Genomic DNA, 18,914 nt, shown 5'->3' on the forward strand with positions numbered 1-18,914 from the left:
AAACTAGACCGAACTGGACTGACTTCTATCTGAACCGGATAAAACCGAAATTTTAAACGTAATTCCTTCTCTCCATCGGGCTCTCTCTCTCTCTCGGTCTGTTTTCGCTGGACAAGCCACGACAACTTCTCTCCGGCCGCTTTGGGCTTTGTCGTCGCGAGCTCTCGGACTTGGTCCAAAATTTCCTCTAACGACCGCCGCTACTCCTCGGAATTTCGATGATTTGATGGAAAGGGTGAAAACGTAGCAATAGCAACTGTAACGGGACCAGGCATAGTCTTCATCCGAACTTTGTCGGTTCATCGGGGCTCTCAGCATATTGTCAGGTAAATACTCTCTAAATAATGGTTAATGATTATGTAGAAAGGTAAACCATAGGGATGAAATTGTGGGCGGTGGTTAATGATTATGTAGGAAACACCAACTTTCTTTGCAAAATAGTTTATTGTCGAATGTGAGGAAATAGTTTATTGGGATTGAAATGGTTAACTTTTGATAAGTTCAAGATCTGCTCTGCGAGGAAACACGAGTGTGATTACATTGGTGAATCTATCTATACGTGCATTACTCTGTAAATTGGTATGAACTATGGTCCAAATCTGTCTTCTGGGACTGCAGCTGAAAAAGGAGACGACAGTTCAGGCAACAGGGGTGGCATCGAGCTTGGTGGAGGTCATACAAGGGGCAGGCTTCAAGTTACAGACGCTGAATCTGAGTTTCGAAGACGAAGATGAGGTTCTTGTCTGAATCATTGTGCAGAGTGTTTGATCTAAAGCATTTAGGCATCTTTTTCTGTTATTTGTATCCTCCAAATCGGCTTCGAAATATATTTTTAACAGGTGAGAAGAAAAAAGGGTTGAATTCCTTACCCGTTGTTATTTTTTTTTTTTGGTCAAAGTTCATGTGCCATATCTCTTATTGGGAATATGATTCCTTACTGGAGATGTGGGAAATCAAAGAAAAGTTCAACAATTCATTTATAAATAAATAAATTTTAGTATCGCGCTACTCTATTGATTTATCATAAAATAACTTCTAAATCTTATTTATATCCGTTAATTACTTTTTTTTTACCCGTTTGGATTCGTTTTCAGGTTTATATTAATTTCATATCCCAAGTAAACATATGCTTATCGTGGGTAAGGTTTACATCAACTCCATTTCCAAACAATCCTCTCGCCTAGATCCTGCTCTGTGTATAGGCGTTTTGCTCGTGCAAAACAGACGGATACTCTTCTTCCTTCGTTTCTCGCGCCTGATCCGCCGCAGCTTGATTTCTGATCGTCCACCTTCGTTTGTTCGTCTTCGTCTTGCCGCGGCAATTTTGATCACGTAGATCTGGGTCTCTCGCTCACGGTATGCGACAATCTCTTCGACTTTTATGTTAGAGGCAGGATTTTGAATCTCTTGGATTTTCCTGTGAGATCTTTTGTTGGATTTCGAACTTCGCAACATATTGAATCTGATTCATGTGCTTTGCTGTCGTCTACGAAGTCGTTGCGGTTTTGATAGGTGTGTGCCCACCGGATTTCTTGTAGATATATGTCAATTGAACATCCGAGCTCGATTTGTTTCGATGGTAGTATTGTAATCCATGTCTGCTGTGAGATATCTGTTAACGAACCATTAGAGCATGTGTTTTTGTGCTGGTGTGATCAGCTGTCAGGGTCGAATTTTAGCCATGACAGTAGAACAATTTGTAATTACTGGTCTCCGACAGAAAATTGTTGAGATCTGTGGATTTGCTTGATGAATTTTGTCGTAGAAGATTGCAAATTGCAATTTTGGCAACTTTACCCTTGATTTCTAGGGTTTTTTAAGTTCTAATATGTTTCATTCTTGTTCACTACCAGTTCTACGAGAGAAGTGGATCTTTGAGGGTCACTGGTTTGCTTCAATTTGTTTATTGTGGACATATATTTTGGTATCTTATTCCATTTCGAGTTGAATGGATTCTGAAAAGTTATATATATATATATATATGAAAAGCAGATGACACCACCATTCCACAATATTATTATTTCACAAATTTAGTAATTAATTCATAAAAAGCATTCCGATAATTTTATACATGTTGATTGTGTGTGTACATATAAAGTATATGTTGTGCAAATAATAATTTAATTGCTATAATTTTTGGAAATAATACTTTCAACATATAGCCCATTGTTTTTTTCTTAAAATATAGAAATTTTGTATTTGCATAAATTCTAACATAGTGAATTTTATTGGTATAAGTAGTTCAAATTTCATTGCGCATATGGTAAATGATATATAGGAAGATGATAGATATGTATTGGTTTACGTAGATAAGAAGCTCAGAATTCAATTGCGTCACGAGTCATTGAAAAAAAATAAAAGAAAAAACGATTTGTAGAAATACCTAATATATATAAATTTTATTTTTATAAATTTTCCTCTCTCTTAGTATTTTGGGAAATGAGAATGTGTTTGAATTGTAAAATAAAAATTGGACTTACGGCTCAAGAGGACATAGATATGGGCCTAAACCGAGCTGTACTAGCCCAAGTCCTAAACCGGTCTAAACTATACCGAATCGGACTAACTTCTATCTCAACCGGATAAACCGGAATTTTAAACCTAATTCCTTCTCTCTCGCTCTCTCTCGGTCTCTTCTCGCCGGTCAAGCCGCGACAGCTTCTCTCTGACCGCTTTGGGCTTCGTCGTCGCGACCTCTCGGAATCAGTCCGAAATTTCCTCTGACGATCGCCGCCGCTCCTCGGCGCCGAGAGGAATTTCGATGATTGGATGGAAAGGGTGAAAACGTAGCATTAGCAACTGTAACGGGACCAGGCATAGTTTTCATCCAAAGTTTGCCGGTTCATCGGCTCTCTCAGCGTATCGCCAGGTAAATACTCTCTAAATAATGGTTAATGGTTATGTGGGAAGGTAAACCATACGATAGGGGTGAAATTGTGGGCGGCGGTGGGTTTGCTTTGCGCTGGTCCCGAAACATGAGAGAAACCCTAAAGTATTGGTTCAGACTGCGATATTTGTATTCCTTGCCTATGTTGTGATTGTATCTTCTTTGATAATATGAAACTGCATCGAAACCCGTGTAATTTGTGATATGCTCAGTTCACCGCTTCCCCGCGTCACCTTCGAACTGCTCCCGTCGGCTTGGTTCAACCCTCGCGTTCCCATATTCTCGGACCGATACGTAGTCGGATAGTTCATATTTCGACAGATTTTAGATGCCCATAATATTTTTGCGGATGTGCCATGCTATATACACCTATATGCTGCGATGTGCTTTTTGGTGTGTCCTCCTCACCTGCATTTTTTTTGTAACTATTGTTTTCATTGTAAACGGCATTCATCTTTAGTGAGCTGAAAATGGCACTCTGTCAACTCCCAGCTTCGGGACACCACATTGGTCTTGCATCCATCGGAATGAGGACATTTTAGTCATTGACTCATTGCACTACTCGCACCGGCGTTTCTCAGTTTCCCTTTCTGTTTTTCCCGAACAAATTTGATGATAAAACACTGCTCATTCCCCCCTTTCGCTATCAGGACTTGGCTGAGAAGACCGATCCCTCTTGGCAGTCTCCGGGTCTAATCCTTCGTGGGGAGGTTTCTCACCGTACGAATGGATCCGCAGGCGCAGAATACTTCGTTGCAGCGGCTCCAAAATGTTGAAAAGGTTAGATTTTTTGGGAAACCCAATTTAAGGAAGATGGATTCACATGTTCATCTCTTCGTAAAATTGCGTGGAAGTTTCTGAATGTTGGAATTTTGATATGGATGTTTGTGTATACGCATATTACGCACAGAGAATTGTTAGGGTTTTGGAGCTCGCTGGAGGAGTGATGGACCAACTGGCGAACCCTGCAGAGCCTAAGAAAGAGTCTGTCAACAGTCATTGTCGCGAGTTCATGCAATTGATTAAGGTTCCTGTTCCAATCTCTCCTCTCCTCTCCTCTCCAACCTCTTTTGTCTTTCTTTTCTCCTGTTTATGGGTTTGGCGATTGATTATGGGGCTGCGACGTTTGTCCTTGGGTTGTGAACTTGTGATTGAATTTTGGCTCCATGATTATTAAAGGTTACATTTTGGGGTGGTTTCAATTCAGGGCTTGGTCTAGTCAGTCGAAAACTTTCGGATTTGAACACTGTTTTCCCCCGAGAACACTCTGTTTGTTGGTTGAACCAAGTATCTGCCTTTGATCGTGTTGTCCTTACGTGGAAAAATTGATATCATTGAGATGGATCCGTTCCTTGGATTTTTTTCCCAAATCAAATTTACAGAATTGGAGAATGTGGTGGAAATGACAGGATATCCAGGTAACATTGAGGGAGGAGATAAAGAGCGCGTGCGAGTACCGTCCCTTTGAGAAGTGCGATTACAGTGCAAGAATAGCTAACGAGATATGCTTGCAGAAGCTTTCTTATGCTCTGTCCCAGCTTGACCGTATGGACCAAACCGTGAACCAGTATACTTCCTCGTCTGTTTGACTTTTTGGGATTTCTCCTTGTTTGTCAGACTTATAAATCTTTGTTCATGGGATTTGTGCTAGGGAGTGAATCATATTCTTTTGATGTTTGTCCATGGCGAAAAAAAAAATCAGATTACAGAAAGGAACACGATTCCTTTTGTTATCAGCATGGGCACAGGTGTGCATGATTAATTTCAGGTTTCCTTGCTTATCTTCATCTCAGCTGAAGATTCTTAAGTATATGACCATTACTTACATATATATATATGTGTACAAAACACTACTTTTGAACATGAAAAAGGACAGTGGACAATGTGTGATAGAATAGAACTGAAGAACCCGCATCTTACCTCTTCCATTTGGCCGGCAGCTCTACACACACACACACACACACACACAAAAATGAAACCTCAGACACAAATAACATGCTGTTCTCTGACTTAGGATGTGGTAAAGAAAGGGAAAGAAATATAAGCAGTAGTAGGACAATATGGGTTTTATTACAGGGGAGAAGCCACACTGGTGACACGGAGAACGGCCTGTACGGTTACTAGTTAGAGGCAATAGTTTTGATTGGCAGAAGATTTCCCATTTGACTGCCACCTCCACTTCCACATTAGCCTTTTCGGACAATGGCTACTCTGTTCCAACGCCATTGGGATGGCTGGTATCTAAGGAGCTAGAGCTTTGTGATGGCCTATCTTCCGCTTTTTCATTCTCCTTTCCAACACATGGCTAGGTTAAACCCCCTTTACAGTCACTTTTCCTCTCAGAAACAAGAAGATTACTCAAATCCTTTAAAGCATCTCCGGCCATTTCCAGAGTTAGCTGCATGATAAAAAGGACGTCATGAGAAATTTCATCCTTGCACACGTATTAGCAGGTATGGCAATGGAAATTATAGTTTCCACTAGAACACTGCAAATCAATGAAAGCTCAAGTATGCATTTTGCCTAAGAGAGATGGAAACTCGGCCATGTAAAAGAAAACATAGGTACGAAAGAGGTTCAGAGAGATCATCAAAGATCAATTCCTCGAAAGATGCCAAACGTCAGGCACAGCTACTTCTCTAATGACAATCTCAATGATGGAGATGGTTCCGAAAATGAAATACTTCATTATGTCTCTGACTCATAACACAATCAATTCACTAAACACATAACTGCATCATGTTTAGATTAAACAGACCGTGCATTCAGCCTTTAATAAAGGAGAAGAGCTTTATCAATTCGTTCTGGCTCCCTCACCATCCAATAAGTGCATAAGAATAAAAGCTCCACAGACTAATAAAGTTCGGGACTTGAGAAAAGGCATACCAGACATAATCTTTTTGAAACCAATCATGGATCTCGAGACTCGACAAGCTTGACTCCCAGAGGAGATTAGATCTGTCTACTGGATCAACCAAACCAACTTGAATTAACCAACTCCAAGTCATAAAGAAAAGCAAAATCCAATAAGAGTAGATTACTACATAGAAAAGACAAGTACAAAATTTGCATCTCTGCCACTGAAACCAGGTTCCATAAACTAGCCCAGCTTAATGTTCGATCTAATGAGACAGGAGTCCCGACCTGTTCCTGTTCTCTGATACTTCTCTACTCCAGGTGAAACCATCTCACACCAATGACAACAGTACCAATCTATTCACTCACCGGCAAACGGAAAACCAACACTAATCAATGGAGCACCAATTACACTTCTCTAACGCACTTACTGTTAAAAAATGTAAAAATCGGAGCAACTCAATAGCAAAAGCAGGCAAAAGCAGACACCTAACTTGCAAACCGAATTTCAAACAATAGCAAAAACGACAAAAACATGATCACACTCAAGAACTCACGGAAACTCGAATCGAACGGCGGCGAAGCGGTGCCTCTACGCAGGAAACTCGAGAGAGAATGAAAGCCAGTAGACACTCGACGACCTCACTCGCCATCCTATTCCCTTTTTTTTTTATTTTGAAAAGCGAGAGACGAGTTTTTATCGGTGGAAGACGAAACTGATAACCGGCGATCACCGAGTCCGACATCGTTCACCCTGGATATACAAACGACGCCGTTTCGGTGCACCGGTGGGACCCACATCCACGACGGGCCTAACGGAAAATAGAAATAAAATATCTCTTAGGGTATGGGCCTGACGGGCTTGAAGCCCATAAAATGCTCGTAAACCCTTTCTGGTCAAGAAAAAAAAAAAGAGATTCGAAATGTTTTATATTGTGACGATAAAAATGGTACGGTCGGACGCTTTTGCACGCATTCGGAAGTGGCAGCTCTGAGTCTGACAATATTCTTTTGGCAAGGACAAATTACAATTAACATGAGATACTTTCCGATAATATAATCAGATAATTTCATTGTTGCTAACCGATTTATTAGGATTTCAATACGACAATTCGTATTTTGACCCATTTTATCAACAGAGCTTCACCAAACCAAACTTCAAATCTACAAATGTGTTTAGGCAACTTCTGAATAAAAAGGCAAAACAAGAAAGCTGCCAATCCCTCGTTCTCTCTCTCTCCTCCCCCCAAAACAGGCTTGTGGGAAAAAGCAGAGGAAATCTCGCAAGAAAACCTCTTCACTCTTCCTCACCATTTCGATCTTCTCCATCTTCTCCGCAAACAATGCTCGATTCCAGAAACCGACTCGGATGATGGAACTCAACGATTCCTCCTCCGACAGGCTCTCTGAACCCCGGAGCGGCGTCAAGGACGAGAATCGCTCCTTTCTCGAAATCGATCTCAACGAAATCCCCGCCGCCGCAGCCGCCGGATCTAGCACCGGTGGTCAGGATACCGACGCTGACTTTGAACCCGTCGAAGTTGTTCGCGCAATCCATGATAATCCGGACCCCGCCCCGGGCGCGCCTGCCGAGGTGCCTGGTCCGGATCAGGCCGCCACGTGCGGCGCGTGCGGGAGGCCCGAGTCGCCGGACCTCGTGGTGGTCTGCGATGGCTGTGAGCGAGGGTTTCATCTTGGGTGTGTCAACGGTGGAGTGGAGGCGGCGCCGGCCTCTGATTGGATTTGTGGCGACTGTGTTAGTAGCGGCGTGAGGAGCAAACTTTGGCCGTTGGGGTTGAAGTCTAAGCTTCTTCTGGATATCAACGCCTCCCCGCCGAGTGACGTGGAGGGAGACGGGAACGGAGATGAGGAGATACCGGACTTGAGGTACAGGGCTTTTTACCTGTTTTTATACCTTGCGTTAGGGTTTTTAAGAATGGCGTTTTTGTTAGCGTCTAAGAGCAGATTTGCAAGACGTGTACAAAGTTTGCATGCATAGGAACTAGATGGGAGCCAAGAGATCGAAAAACTAGGGAAGCATCTCTGACCTAAATTTACTAGCCTGAGATTTTTTTTTCTGGTTATTTGAAATGCAATCCCTCGGTACCGGTTGGAGATTCAGTGGAAAAACTTAGTCAACGTTTAATGATTCATCTGGGAACGGTTTTGGAGTATTAGGTTGTTTCCCAAGGCCTTGATAGTTCTGGTGCTTTTCTTTTCTGGAATATCGGTAATCTATGTATGAGGGTTTCTTTCTAGAAACTGTCTATGATCATCCACGCTACCTCTCGGAGGCACAGGATGGTTCATGCCAGGTTTCATTCTAGGCACTGTTTGTGATCATACATGCCGCGTTGCAAAGGCAGAGTCTGCTATGGTCTGCAATTTAAACTACTGTATTGTTCATGTATATCATGATTGTTCTTCTCCCTATTGGTCACAATATTATTCACCATGGGGAATGGAAGTTTGTAAATTTGTCTCGCAACATCTGGTAAAATGATCTGGCGGTAGGCTTTAGAGTTCTCAGTGCTTACCTTGTGTAACTTATCTGATCAATTTGATGCATTTTGATATTCTACCTTAGAAATTGGAGAGTTTACATTTTTCTACATGTTGCTTATGGCTTTTTTCAGTTGAGTTTTACTTTTGGTCATACGATTTTTTTTATAGTTCTGTGCAAATTTCTATAGGAAGTGATAAAATGTGCATTGATCAGTCCTACGTTTCTTTTTTTGTTCTCCAGAAAGCACATGCCAGCCAGCAGTTCTTTCCTTGGCAATGCTTTCGGAAATGCAATGACCTACTCAAGCTTTTTGAATCCTGGTAGAGGATATGACAATCATAAAGCTTCAGGGGTAACTGCTTGCAATACCAAAATAGGTTTAAAAGATTTATTGGGTTCTCATGCTCTAGAGAGTTTTCAGCAGTTAGGTTTTGGTTTTCCACTAGGAAGCCTGGTTAATAGTAGTACGCCCTTCAGAATTCCGTCATGGAATACAAGCGAGTTGCTTCTGCAGGGCCTCAGGAATTTCATCACTGAAAGGCATGGAGTATTGGAGGATGGTTGGCATGTTGAATTAAAACATTCTTTGGACAGTAATGATCTCTGTGCAGTGTACTGTGCACCAAATGGGGAAACATTTGGTTCAATGCGAGAAGTTGCTTGTTATCTGGGTTTGACAGCTAATGGTAACTACAGTGGCATGGATGCTGAAATCAGGAATCAGAGTTCTCCTCTGCAAGAAGGACAACGTTTAGCCAAGAGAAGAAAGACGTCGAGACTGTCCATCAATGGTTTTCCTGAGCAAAAGGGGAGTCCAGCAACTGCTCAATGCAGGCGCTTTCCCTTCAATGGGCAGATAATTTACAGTTCATCCCTTAAATCTGGTACTCTTTTGCAGGCTGGTGAATCTGTTTCTCCTGGAATTGGTGACTTCAAGTTTGGACGAGCTAGAGTAAGTGTATACTTCACTTGCGGCTGATGACTTGGTTCCTTCAACTTCTTCATTTTGTTCATTCCGAGTTTTAATTTTCTCTTCGTAACTGCTAGCTGATATTTTCTATGAGTTCATTTTCTGCTTGTCGTTTTCTTGCCTGATTTTTTTCATTCATTTGGTTTGCAGAATGGGTTTCCGATCCAGTTTGAAGATTTCTATGTTTTGTCTCTGGGACAAGTTGATACAAGGCAGTCTTATCACGAAGTTAATAATATCTATCCGATAGGTTATAAGTCCTGTTGGCATGACAAGATCACAGGGTCTCTTTTTACATGTGAAGTATCTGATGGTGGTGTTTCTGGCCCTGTTTTCAAGGTCAAACGGTCCTCTTGCTCTGAATTGTCTGTTCCAGTTGGATCAACTGTTCTCTCTTGTCCCAAAATCGAGCAATTTTTCTTACGGAACAATCAAGAAGGTGGTGATCTCATAGACAATAATCGGGAGCATGATGTTGAGATTCTCCTTTCAGATCCCTGTCCACCTCTTGGAGATGACATCTTGTCTTGTTTGGACAATAGTAGACATGGTAAGGCATTTGACCACTTGCATGGGGTAGTTGGTTCTGTTCGTGACATTTTCAGCAGCCCATCATCAAATAACCTGGAGCATGGGGATGAAATTGGTGAAATTATTGTGGAAGAGGATTCGTTGTCCGCTGCATGGAAAAAGGTTTCTGAGAAAGTCATTGATGCATGTTCCAAAATCTATAACCAGAATGGTACCTTGAAGTTCTTTTGCAAACATGATGAGAAAGGAACAAAGATCAACTGGGATATGATGAATGACAAAGACAATTCGTTTTTATCTTCGTTGTCAAAGTTTTGCTGCTCTTTTGCGCCTGTTGATACTACATCTGAGGATATGGATAAAATTGAGATTGCAACTTTAGCTGATACTTTATCGAGGTGGCTAGATCAGGATAGGTTTGGACTTGATGCAGAATTTGTGCTGGAAATGATCGAACATCTACCTGGTGCTGACTCTTGTTTGAAATACAGATTTCTGAAGAATAGAAATTCTGTTTCGGTTTCTGCAACTGTTGGCAATGGAGTTCTACTCGTCAATGCAAAGGGTGGAGAAGAGGCCAAGGAAGATGCATATGGTGGGTTTTCTCATAGTTGCAAGAGGCCTAGATTGAATGGTGGTTGTGGTGTGCGCAATGGACGCCCTCCCCCTGGGAGGCCATTGTGCCTGAGGCTTCCTCCTGCTCTTGTTGGTGACTTCCTTCAGGTATACTTTTTTTTTTCTGCGAGTGATAAGATAGCAACTGTATCTCTGTTTGTTGATTCCTGGGACGCTTATAATGTAGTCACTATTTTCTGCTTGCTTAATTAGGTATCTGAGGTATTTTGGCGTTTCCATGAAGTTTTGGGCTTGGAAGAGCCTTTCACGCTAGAGAAGCTTGAAGATGAGCTTATCAACCCGCAGTTTGACAGTTTAGTTCTTGATAAACATGGGAAAGAAGTTAACAGAAGTTGGATAAACTCCAGAGATTTAGATTGTACAGCTAGGAATACTCCACCTCTTTCTTCAGAAAATTCCTCTTCTTCCTTACAAATGGGTACAAAAACAAGGGAGCATTGTGAAGCTAAGCTTTCAGATTCCTCTCAGGGGCAGTGCTTAGATGCGCTTTTAACAAGGGCTCACGTTTCGCTTCTGCAAGTGCTAATATGTGAACTGCAATCCATGGTAGCTGCGTTTGTTGATCCAAACTTTGATTCCGGAGAATCAAGATCCAGAAGAGGTCGGAAAAAGGATGACACTTCTCTTTCTGCTAAAAGAAACAAGCTACATATGCTTCCTGTTAATGAGCTTACGTGGCCTGAATTAGCTCGTAGATACATTTTGTCCTTTTTATCGATGGATGGCAACCTTGAATCAGCAGAGATTGCTGCCCGTGAAAGTGGGAAAGTATTCCGTTGCTTACAAGGTGATGGTGGCTTACTTTGTGGTTCACTCACGGGAGTGGCTGGGATGGAAGCGGATGCAATGGTAAGTCTTGTTAGTTTTTTTCCTTTTTGTACGTATTTACCTTGAACCATTGAATGGTGTGATCAGTAGTGTAGTCATTAGAAATATCACCTATGCTTGTTATGTTTCTTTCTCATCTAGCAAATTTGTCATTTAACTCTGGCAAAACAGACAGGTAGTTTGCCTTAATGGAACCGTTGATGTTGTAGTAATCTATATGTGGAATAAGCTTATTTGGTGTTAATTTTAATTTATTTTCCAACAAATGATATGATTAATTGGGCGCCAAAAGCCGACTGATTTTGCACCACAAAACCTTGTGGTGAAAAATCTTGCTGTTAAATATCTTATGCACAACACTTTCATTAAAAAAAAAGAGTGACCGGTTGCAGCTTAAATGTTAATTCTTTATCTTCAGTTGCTCGCAGAGGCTACAAAGAAAGTATTTGGTTCTTTGAAAAGAGAAAATGCTGTTCTTTCTGTGGAAGAAGGTGACTCTGGTGCCCCTGAAACCAACACCTGCAATGGTGATATGCCTGAGTGGGCGCAGATATTGGAACCTGTAAAAAAGCTACCGACAAATGTTGGGACTAGAATCAGGAAATGCGTTTATGAAGCTTTGGAGAAAAATCCACCAGATTGGGCAAAGAAGATATTGGAGCATTCCATCAGCAAAGAAATCTATAAAGGAAATGCATCAGGGCCAACAAAGGTTCTGATTTCATAAACGCCCTCTCTTTTCTCCTGAAATACTTGCAATTTTGAACCGTGTATTTCGCCTTGTCAGTTTCTAGGCATTTCCTTCATCTCCTTACTCTTGTTATTATATTATTGATTTTGTTTATAAATAGAGAGTGGGCATTCTCTCTTTAATAACAGCATAATTTAGTCTTATATAATTTGTTATTACTGCTGCTGAATACAGAAAGCTGTCCTTTCGTTGCTAGCGGATGTGAGAGGAGGAGATTTAGAGCAGAAGACTGTAAAAGCAACCAAGAAAAGGAGTATTATAGATGTATCTGATGTTATTATGAAGAAATGTCGTGTTGTATTGCGAGATGTTGCTACTGCTGATGATGACAAGGTCTTTTGCACCTTGTTGGGGCGGAAGTTACTAAATTCCAGCGATAATGATGATGAAGGACTCCTGGGATCTCCTGCCATGGTATCACGTCCCCTAGACTTTAGAACTATCGATCTGAGGTTGGCTACAGGTTCATATGGTGGATCACATGAAGCTTTTCTTGAGGATGTTCGTGAGGTGGGCTTCTCTTTTAACTTCTAGTTCCTTTGTCCATTTGATGTCTGAATGCTTTTTGTATCATATAAGAAAGTTTCCTATCAGAGTTTCTAAACGTGTGGTTGTAAGTCCAACTTCCTTTTTCCCGTCTGGGCTAAATGTTGAACCTTTCCTTTTTCTTTTGCACTCTAGGTTCGATGCATAAATGTCTAGCGAATAAGGGTTTTAGGAACTATATAACTAATTGGGAAACCATTCTCTGTTTACATCGCAGCCATTTGAGATAAAAGAAAAAAAATTAATAACAAATCTTAAGTTGGTTTACTTGTTGGTAAATATTTTGAGTTACTATAACTCACAATGTACTGAATCTATCACCCTCTGCTTGCCTGATTCATTTTTCCATTACGATGATCCTATATATGTGTGTGTGTTTACTTGAGGTTTTCATTTGGATGATGTGCTAAGCTTTACTTTCTACTTGGCAGCTATGGAGTAACATACGTGCTATGTATGTTGATCAACCCGATTGTGTAGAATTGGCTGAAACATTGTCCCAAAAATTTGAGTCACTGTGTGAGGCCGAGGTTTGTCTTCTCTCTCTTCCTCTGCTATGCTTTAGATATCTTAATACAGTTATGGCATAATTGCATATTGAAAACATGTTCACTTTAGGGGATTCTCAATAATCTGTGGCACAATTTGCTCAATCTAGTTAAAATGTTTAGCAGTAAACTTTTGAACTGTGCAATGTCTTGACTATCAAAGCATCCATGGATCGTAGAGTTTCTTGAATATTCCGGCATTCAGATAAAATTTACTATGATTTACTAAAACGGTTACAAGGGTGTTCCCTTGTGGAAGGATGTTTTTTTTACTTCTTCTGCCATATCAAAAGAAAAAGAAGCTAAACAGGAAACAAGGAAAAGATAATTGGTGTTCCGTTCAGGAATTCACTTATATTTATTTAGGCATTTTAGCTGAACAAAGTCGTTAGGCTTTCTCTTTTGTGGAAGCCAAAGTGTTGTATTCGAGATCAAAGAAAAGTTTGGATAATGGTCATTAATAATGATATGCTGCTGTAGAAGGCTTTTTCTCTTTTCTTTCTGGGTTCATGCTACTGCTAGTGTCTGTGTGTAGCTTTTGTTGTCTTGGCCTCTTCTAAATTCAATATTTTAGCTCACACGACTTACGGCTTCCGTAGATACTTGTGAATTGATCTGCTAATTCATTTCTCATGTTAAGAGGCCTTTAATTGTTTGGTGCTGTAGGTTCTACCACTCGTTCAGAAACTTATGGACTACACAAAATCTGAGTGCTTAAGTGCTGAGATGAAAAAGGAAATAAAAGATTTGGTTGCTTCAACAAACAAGCTTCCCAAGGCTCCCTGGGATGAGGGGGTGTGTAAAGTATGTGGCGTTGACAAAGATGATGACAGTGTTCTCTTGTGTGATACATGTGATGCTGAGTATCACACATATTGTTTGAATCCTCCACTGATTAGGATTCCTGAAGGAAATTGGTATTGTCCATCCTGTGTCATAGCCAAACGCATGGCTGAAGATGCTCTAGAATCTTACAAACTAATCAGGCGAAGGAAAGGTAGAAAGTATCAGGGGGAAGTTACTCGGATTTATTTGGAAACAACTGGCCGTCTAGCTGCTGTGATGGAAGAAAAAGACTATTGGGAGTTCAGTGCCGAGGAGGTTAGTTTTAACCTTGTTCTCCCTTCTTGTTCCTCATTTTTTTCTCTCTTCCAAAAATTTATCTTTGCCTTCTCATCTTGGAGATGCTGAAAATAGTGACTAAATTTCATATTTCATCTTTATTCTCTTTTGCCGCTATGATTATGCTTTACGAGGTTTGTTGTATGGTAGAGTTATAATCCGTGAGATCTTAATTGATATTAAGCATGCCCATTCTCTGATTTAACTCAGGTACACTACCAAAGGTGACAAGTCTTTGGATGTGTTGTTTCAACCTGTAGAGTGTAGAGATAAAGCATAATTGAGAGAAGCGTAAAATGAGGAGAAAAAATGTGTAGTCAAGGAATAAGATTAGGAAGGTTGTGATTTTGTGGCATCATTGGACTGTCTTTAAAAGCGTTCTAAACATTTGGTGTTGTTTCCATCGGTATTCTGATTGAATTGCTGTTGTTTCAATGCAGAGAATCTTGCTGCTTAAGCTTCTGTGTGATGAGCTGCTTAGCTCAGTCCTTGTTCATCAACACCTTGAGCAGTGTGCTGAAGCTATAGTTGAATTGCAGCAGAAGTTGCGTTCTCTTTCATCAGAATGGAGAAACATGAAGTTTAGGGAAGAATTCCTGTCGGCCAAACTTGCAAAGGTCAATCCAAGTATTCTGAAGGAATTGGTAGAGCCGCAAAAATCAAGTGGTTCTGCGGATCACCTTGGAAGTGATTCACGACCGCGGGATGGTATTGGAAGCAGAGCTACGCTTGACGATTTAAGCGAGCATTCTTCTGCTACATTGTCTAACAACAATGGCGGAAAACCTGCACTTGATACCAGTACTCAACCAGAAGATGCATGTTCTATTTCTGGTGAGAGTAAGATCCTCCCTTTGAAGAAAGATACAGCCCCTAGCTCATGTGAGTTGCCTATGCCTGTGCACAAGTCAGTTGGAAAGAATCAGGAAGAACCTTCTCTACCATCGAATTCGGTGGAGTTGCATACATGTCATGATGCATCTTCTCTGGCTTCTGAGGAGGTGCAGGCTTGTCAACTTGAGTTGAATACCATCAACAATGACATTCTTCATCTACAAAAATCAATGACAAGCATAGAGTCACAGCTTTTGAAGCAATCTATACGGAGAGACTTTCTGGGTTGTGATTCTGGTGATCGTTTATACTGGCTTTCGTGCTTGCCAGATGGGCATCCTCATATATTTGTTGATGAAAGCGTCTCTGTGCAAAAATCCTTATCATTGCATAGCCATACGGATTTGATTGGTTCAAAAGCTCCATCCCCATTTCTAAGTGGAGTTGACCATGGTAGGGTAATGCGATCACCGTGGACCTATTATGAAACGGATACAGAAATTGAAGAACTGGTTCAATGGCTGAAGGATGATGACCCCAAAGAAAGAGACCTAAAAGAGGCTATTATGTGCTGGAAAAGGTTAAGATTTCAGGAGCCTCAAAATGAAAGGAGCAAACCAGAGAATTCCTTGTCTCAAGTTTCCCCTGCTCCTCTTGTGACCAAGGCTGCCATGTCACTGGTGAAGAGATATGGTCCATGTTTCAAACTGGAAAATGAAACTGTCAGAAAACGGGGGAAGAAGACAAAGTTTGCAGAGCGAGAGAAACTATATAGATGTGAATGCTTAGAGCCTGTCTTGCCGTCCATGATTCACTGCCTCATATGCCACAAAACGTTCTCAAGTGATGGTGAATTTGAGGAGCACAGTGATGGTAGGTGTATTGCAGCACCACTAGTGAATAAAGGCGAGGAAGTTCCTGATTCTTCGAAAGGGAAAGGAAATGTGAAATCTAATTGTCTTAACTCGAAATCCAGTGCTGGGAATGACCTAGTTGAAGTGCCCAATGATTCTGAGCTTGGTTCTGGGCTGATAAGATATCAAGATGAAGAATCCATCTCCCCGTACCACTTTGAAGAGATCTGTGCCAAGTTTGTGACAAAGGATTCTAACAGAGATTTGGTTAAAGAGATAGGTTTGATTGGTTCGAATGGAATTCCAAAATTGATTCCATCGTCATCTGTTTATGTTAAGGAATCTATGCTTATCTCTGTCACATCCAAGGAGCAAGATGGTGATTCAAGTGATCAGCTCGTGCCCACGGACAGAATGTCTCTCTTACATGGCAATACCAAAGCTAATGGTGAGGGTCTCTACTGTGAATCTGATGTGTCACTTGGTAGTGATTTCGGTTGTGTAGCAAAACCGAATGGACCGGTGGGGTACGGATTGTCAGAGCGAAAGAACCAGAGATCTTCAGGTAATCATTACGAACCTGATGGGGTGAAGGGGTGCTGTGTGGTTCCCCAAACTTCTCTGAGACCTGTTGGTGGGAAAGGTTCATCTATTTTCAGGTTGCTTAGAAAAAACTTGCTTGAAATGGATGCGGCACTACCTGAACACTCCTTGAGACCTTCTAAAGCGCACTTAGACCACAGATGGGCCTGGCGTGCATTTGTCAAATCTGCGAAAAGCATTTATGAGGTTAATCCAATACCATACATTCGTCCCGTCCATTTAATCACACACACACATATATATATGTACATTCAGTAGCTTTTCATAATCTTGGCTTATATTGATGTGTTTATGCTGTTAAGAAAATAAGATGAATATGCTGATGTGAGTTCCTGTTCCTGGAATTATATTTTCACTTGATACCTAAAAAAGTTTTGTTTTCCTCTCAGTTGGTTCAAGCAACAATTGTGTTGGAAGACATGATCAGGACAGAGTACTTGAGGAATGAGTGGTGGTACTGGTCATCCCTCTCAGCTGCTGCCAAAACTTCAACACTCTCAGCCCTTTCCCTCCGTATCTACGCCCTCGATGCTGCGATTTTGTATGATAAAACCACCTCTGAGTCAAATCCTAATGAAGAAACGAAGCCCACCAGCTTGACAGACCAGAAGCCACAACCTTCTTCAGAAACGCAAGAAAAGGGGAAAGGAAGCAGGAGGTCTGGTAAGAAGAGGAAAGAAGCCGAGGGATGATTGCGGGTTCCTGTCTGTATAACTGTGGAAGTATTGATGTGGATGAACTTGTACTGAAGCTTAGCAGCTCTGCCCATGTCTCCGGAGAATAAAACCAGCACTTGTCCTTGACACTGGGGGCACCTTGATTTCTGATGGAAAGTTCGAGTCTGATCACGTTGCCGGTTGGTTCTGAAGACTGGTTGCTGATTTGTGCGTGGCTGATGAGCCATGTGTATGTAGGTATAGGGAAGGTTCCTCTCAAGCTCATGGCAAAGTTTATCAAGCTGGATTTCTCTTCTTGGATTGGGCTGGATAGAGAGGAACATGGGTGCGGGCATGTAGGGCTTCTTTTTCTTTTCTTTTTTTACTTAAAAGTTAATCAGGAAGAAAAAAGAGGGAGCAGCAGCGGGGGAGGAACGGCATATTAGATGAGGGAATATGTACACATTATAGAAGATGGGGGCTAATGAGAGGAAAGATGACAGCGAATGTAGAATTAGTGTTTAAGAGCTGTAGACATATAGCTGGCTGTGGCTGGTATCAGGCAGGCAGCATAATTTTCATTCTTTGTACAATCTCTCTCTCTCTCTCTCTCGAATGTGATTTTGGGTTGGTCGTAAAAAGGTCACTCACAGCTAAAAGGTCTTCCGTAGGGTATCCTTCCCTAGAAAACACCAGGTCATATTTTCGCCCAAACGTCATTTTACATTTATAAGAATAATAATAGGCTTATTATCGTCATTATCCTTGCGGGTTTTATTAGCAGAACACTAACTAACAAAAGCTGCCAAGGGGCTTGCTTATTCCACATCTTTATGTAGCCCATGTTTCCACTCCGTACGTATGCTTTGATTCTGACCTCCTGTCTTCTTCGTTTCTCCCCGCTCTCTCTCTGGCACCCACAGCACCAAACTAAAGACGGCAATTAACCATGATGTGTGTGTGTGTGTATAGGGGAAGAGGTTGGGGGTATTAGGGCCAGGAGGACCACCAGCCCAGGGCCTGCGGTGGGGCCACAAACACGTCAGCGAAACAGCTCCGATCATCGTCACTGCCGTCGTCTTCCTCCGAGTGGATGTGTCCGATGCCTGTCTGATACTTTCCGCTGGGGAGGTAAGAATCGGAGCTGTCCAGTAGCTGAGGAGCATCCTCGTCCGCCACCGAACTAAACCGGTCCTCCAGCTTCGTGACCGGTTCTTCTAACCGGGTTGCGTTAACCGGCTCTTCTTGTTTCGGTTCACACGGTGGCGTCATTGGCTCCTTTGCCGTCTCTTCCTTTCCTTTTAGCTTCTCGGTCAAGGAAGCAACCTGATTCGCATGTTATCACAACACACAACGAGCGGTCAAAGAAGGTAGAAGTAGTAGTAAAGTTGGTGACAGTTGCTTGATTCCCCTTTCAAAAAAAGATGATGTTATACTATACATTATTTTATAATATATTCCCCGTCCATACTTGCGTCTTTTGGACGAATTTGGGAGGAGTAGATTACAGGAATGAAATAGTGAACTTTGTCAATCGAATATTTAAATCCTAATCTTCATTTCTTTCTCCTCAACATTTTATTATTCCCCAAGGTCTATTGCGTGTACAGAATGTATTACTTTGAAAAATTATCTAGCCTGTCACTGCTACCGTTTCCTCATCAGACACAACGTTTGAAATATATACATATATAAAAGGGTGAATTGTTAGTGTTACATTCTTAAAGCAATTATTTCTATTTATAATATTATATATATATATATATATATATATATATATATATAT

The 18,914-nt window shown here is 41.3% G+C and overlaps 3 protein-coding genes and 1 pseudogene across 5 annotated transcripts in view; 2 read left to right on the forward strand and 2 right to left on the reverse strand.

Moving 5' to 3' along the window:
* Positions 1-1,135: 1,135 nt before the first annotated feature.
* Positions 1,136-4,626, forward strand: LOC104822382 (mediator of RNA polymerase II transcription subunit 11). 3 transcript variants are annotated; one of them, XM_010553589.2, is made up of 5 exons: positions 1,137-1,356; positions 2,650-2,869; positions 3,538-3,667; positions 3,798-3,914; positions 4,297-4,626. In XM_010553589.2, exons 3-5 carry the CDS (start codon positions 3,614-3,616, stop codon positions 4,474-4,476), a joined length of 351 nt encoding a protein of 116 aa, XP_010551891.1. In that variant the 5' UTR covers positions 1,137-1,356; positions 2,650-2,869; positions 3,538-3,613; the 3' UTR covers positions 4,477-4,626. The 3 variants fall into 3 exon arrangements, with proteins under 3 accessions (XP_010551892.1, XP_010551891.1, XP_010551890.1); XM_010553590.2 differs by lacking the exon at positions 2,650-2,869 and having other exon boundaries at positions 1,136-1,356; XM_010553588.2 differs by lacking the exon at positions 1,137-1,356 and having other exon boundaries at positions 2,440-2,869.
* A 115-nt stretch (positions 4,627-4,741) lies between these two features.
* LOC104822383 lies at positions 4,742-6,437 on the reverse strand (annotated as a pseudogene).
* A 486-nt stretch (positions 6,438-6,923) lies between these two features.
* Positions 6,924-17,712, forward strand: LOC104822384 (methyl-CpG-binding domain-containing protein 9). The gene is made up of 10 exons (XM_010553592.1): positions 6,924-7,630; positions 8,490-9,201; positions 9,370-10,473; positions 10,579-11,235; positions 11,633-11,926; positions 12,140-12,475; positions 12,943-13,041; positions 13,726-14,160; positions 14,622-16,658; positions 16,862-17,712. The coding sequence occupies exons 1-10, from the start codon at positions 7,113-7,115 to the stop codon at positions 17,162-17,164; spliced, it is 6,495 nt and encodes a 2,164-aa protein (XP_010551894.1). The 5' UTR covers positions 6,924-7,112; the 3' UTR covers positions 17,165-17,712.
* A 94-nt stretch (positions 17,713-17,806) lies between these two features.
* Positions 17,807-18,914, reverse strand: part of LOC104822385 (homeobox-leucine zipper protein HAT5) — a 3,678-nt gene continuing 2,570 nt past the window's right edge. Inside the window, exon 4 of the mRNA XM_010553593.2 lies at positions 17,807-18,454. Within this exon, the coding sequence (XP_010551895.1) occupies positions 18,119-18,454 (336 nt within the window). The 3' untranslated portion in view covers positions 17,807-18,118. The remainder of the gene's footprint in view (positions 18,455-18,914) is intronic.

This window comes from Tarenaya hassleriana, unplaced genomic scaffold (genome assembly GCF_000463585.1).
Source record: "Tarenaya hassleriana unplaced genomic scaffold, ASM46358v1 Cleome36, whole genome shotgun sequence".
Lineage (NCBI taxonomy): Eukaryota > Viridiplantae > Streptophyta > Magnoliopsida > Brassicales > Cleomaceae > Tarenaya > Tarenaya hassleriana.

Bases quoted from the DNA above. Each gene is read 5' to 3' on its own strand.
- LOC104822384 (XM_010553592.1), top strand. From the start codon at position 7,113: ATGATGGAACTCAACGATTCCTCCTCCGACAGGCTCTCTGAACCCCGG. The intron at 10,474-10,578 runs GTATACTTTTTT...TTGCTTAATTAG, and splicing joins TTGTTGGTGACTTCCTTCAG to GTATCTGAGGTATTTTGGCG. The intron at 12,476-12,942 runs GTGGGCTTCTCT...TCTACTTGGCAG, and splicing joins TTCTTGAGGATGTTCGTGAG to CTATGGAGTAACATACGTGC.
- LOC104822382 (XM_010553590.2), top strand. From the start codon at position 3,614: ATGGATCCGCAGGCGCAGAATACTTCGTTGCAGCGGCTCCAAAATGTT. The intron at 3,668-3,797 runs GTTAGATTTTTT...TATTACGCACAG, and splicing joins GGCTCCAAAATGTTGAAAAG to AGAATTGTTAGGGTTTTGGA. The intron at 3,915-4,296 runs GTTCCTGTTCCA...TGGAAATGACAG, and splicing joins AGTTCATGCAATTGATTAAG to GATATCCAGGTAACATTGAG.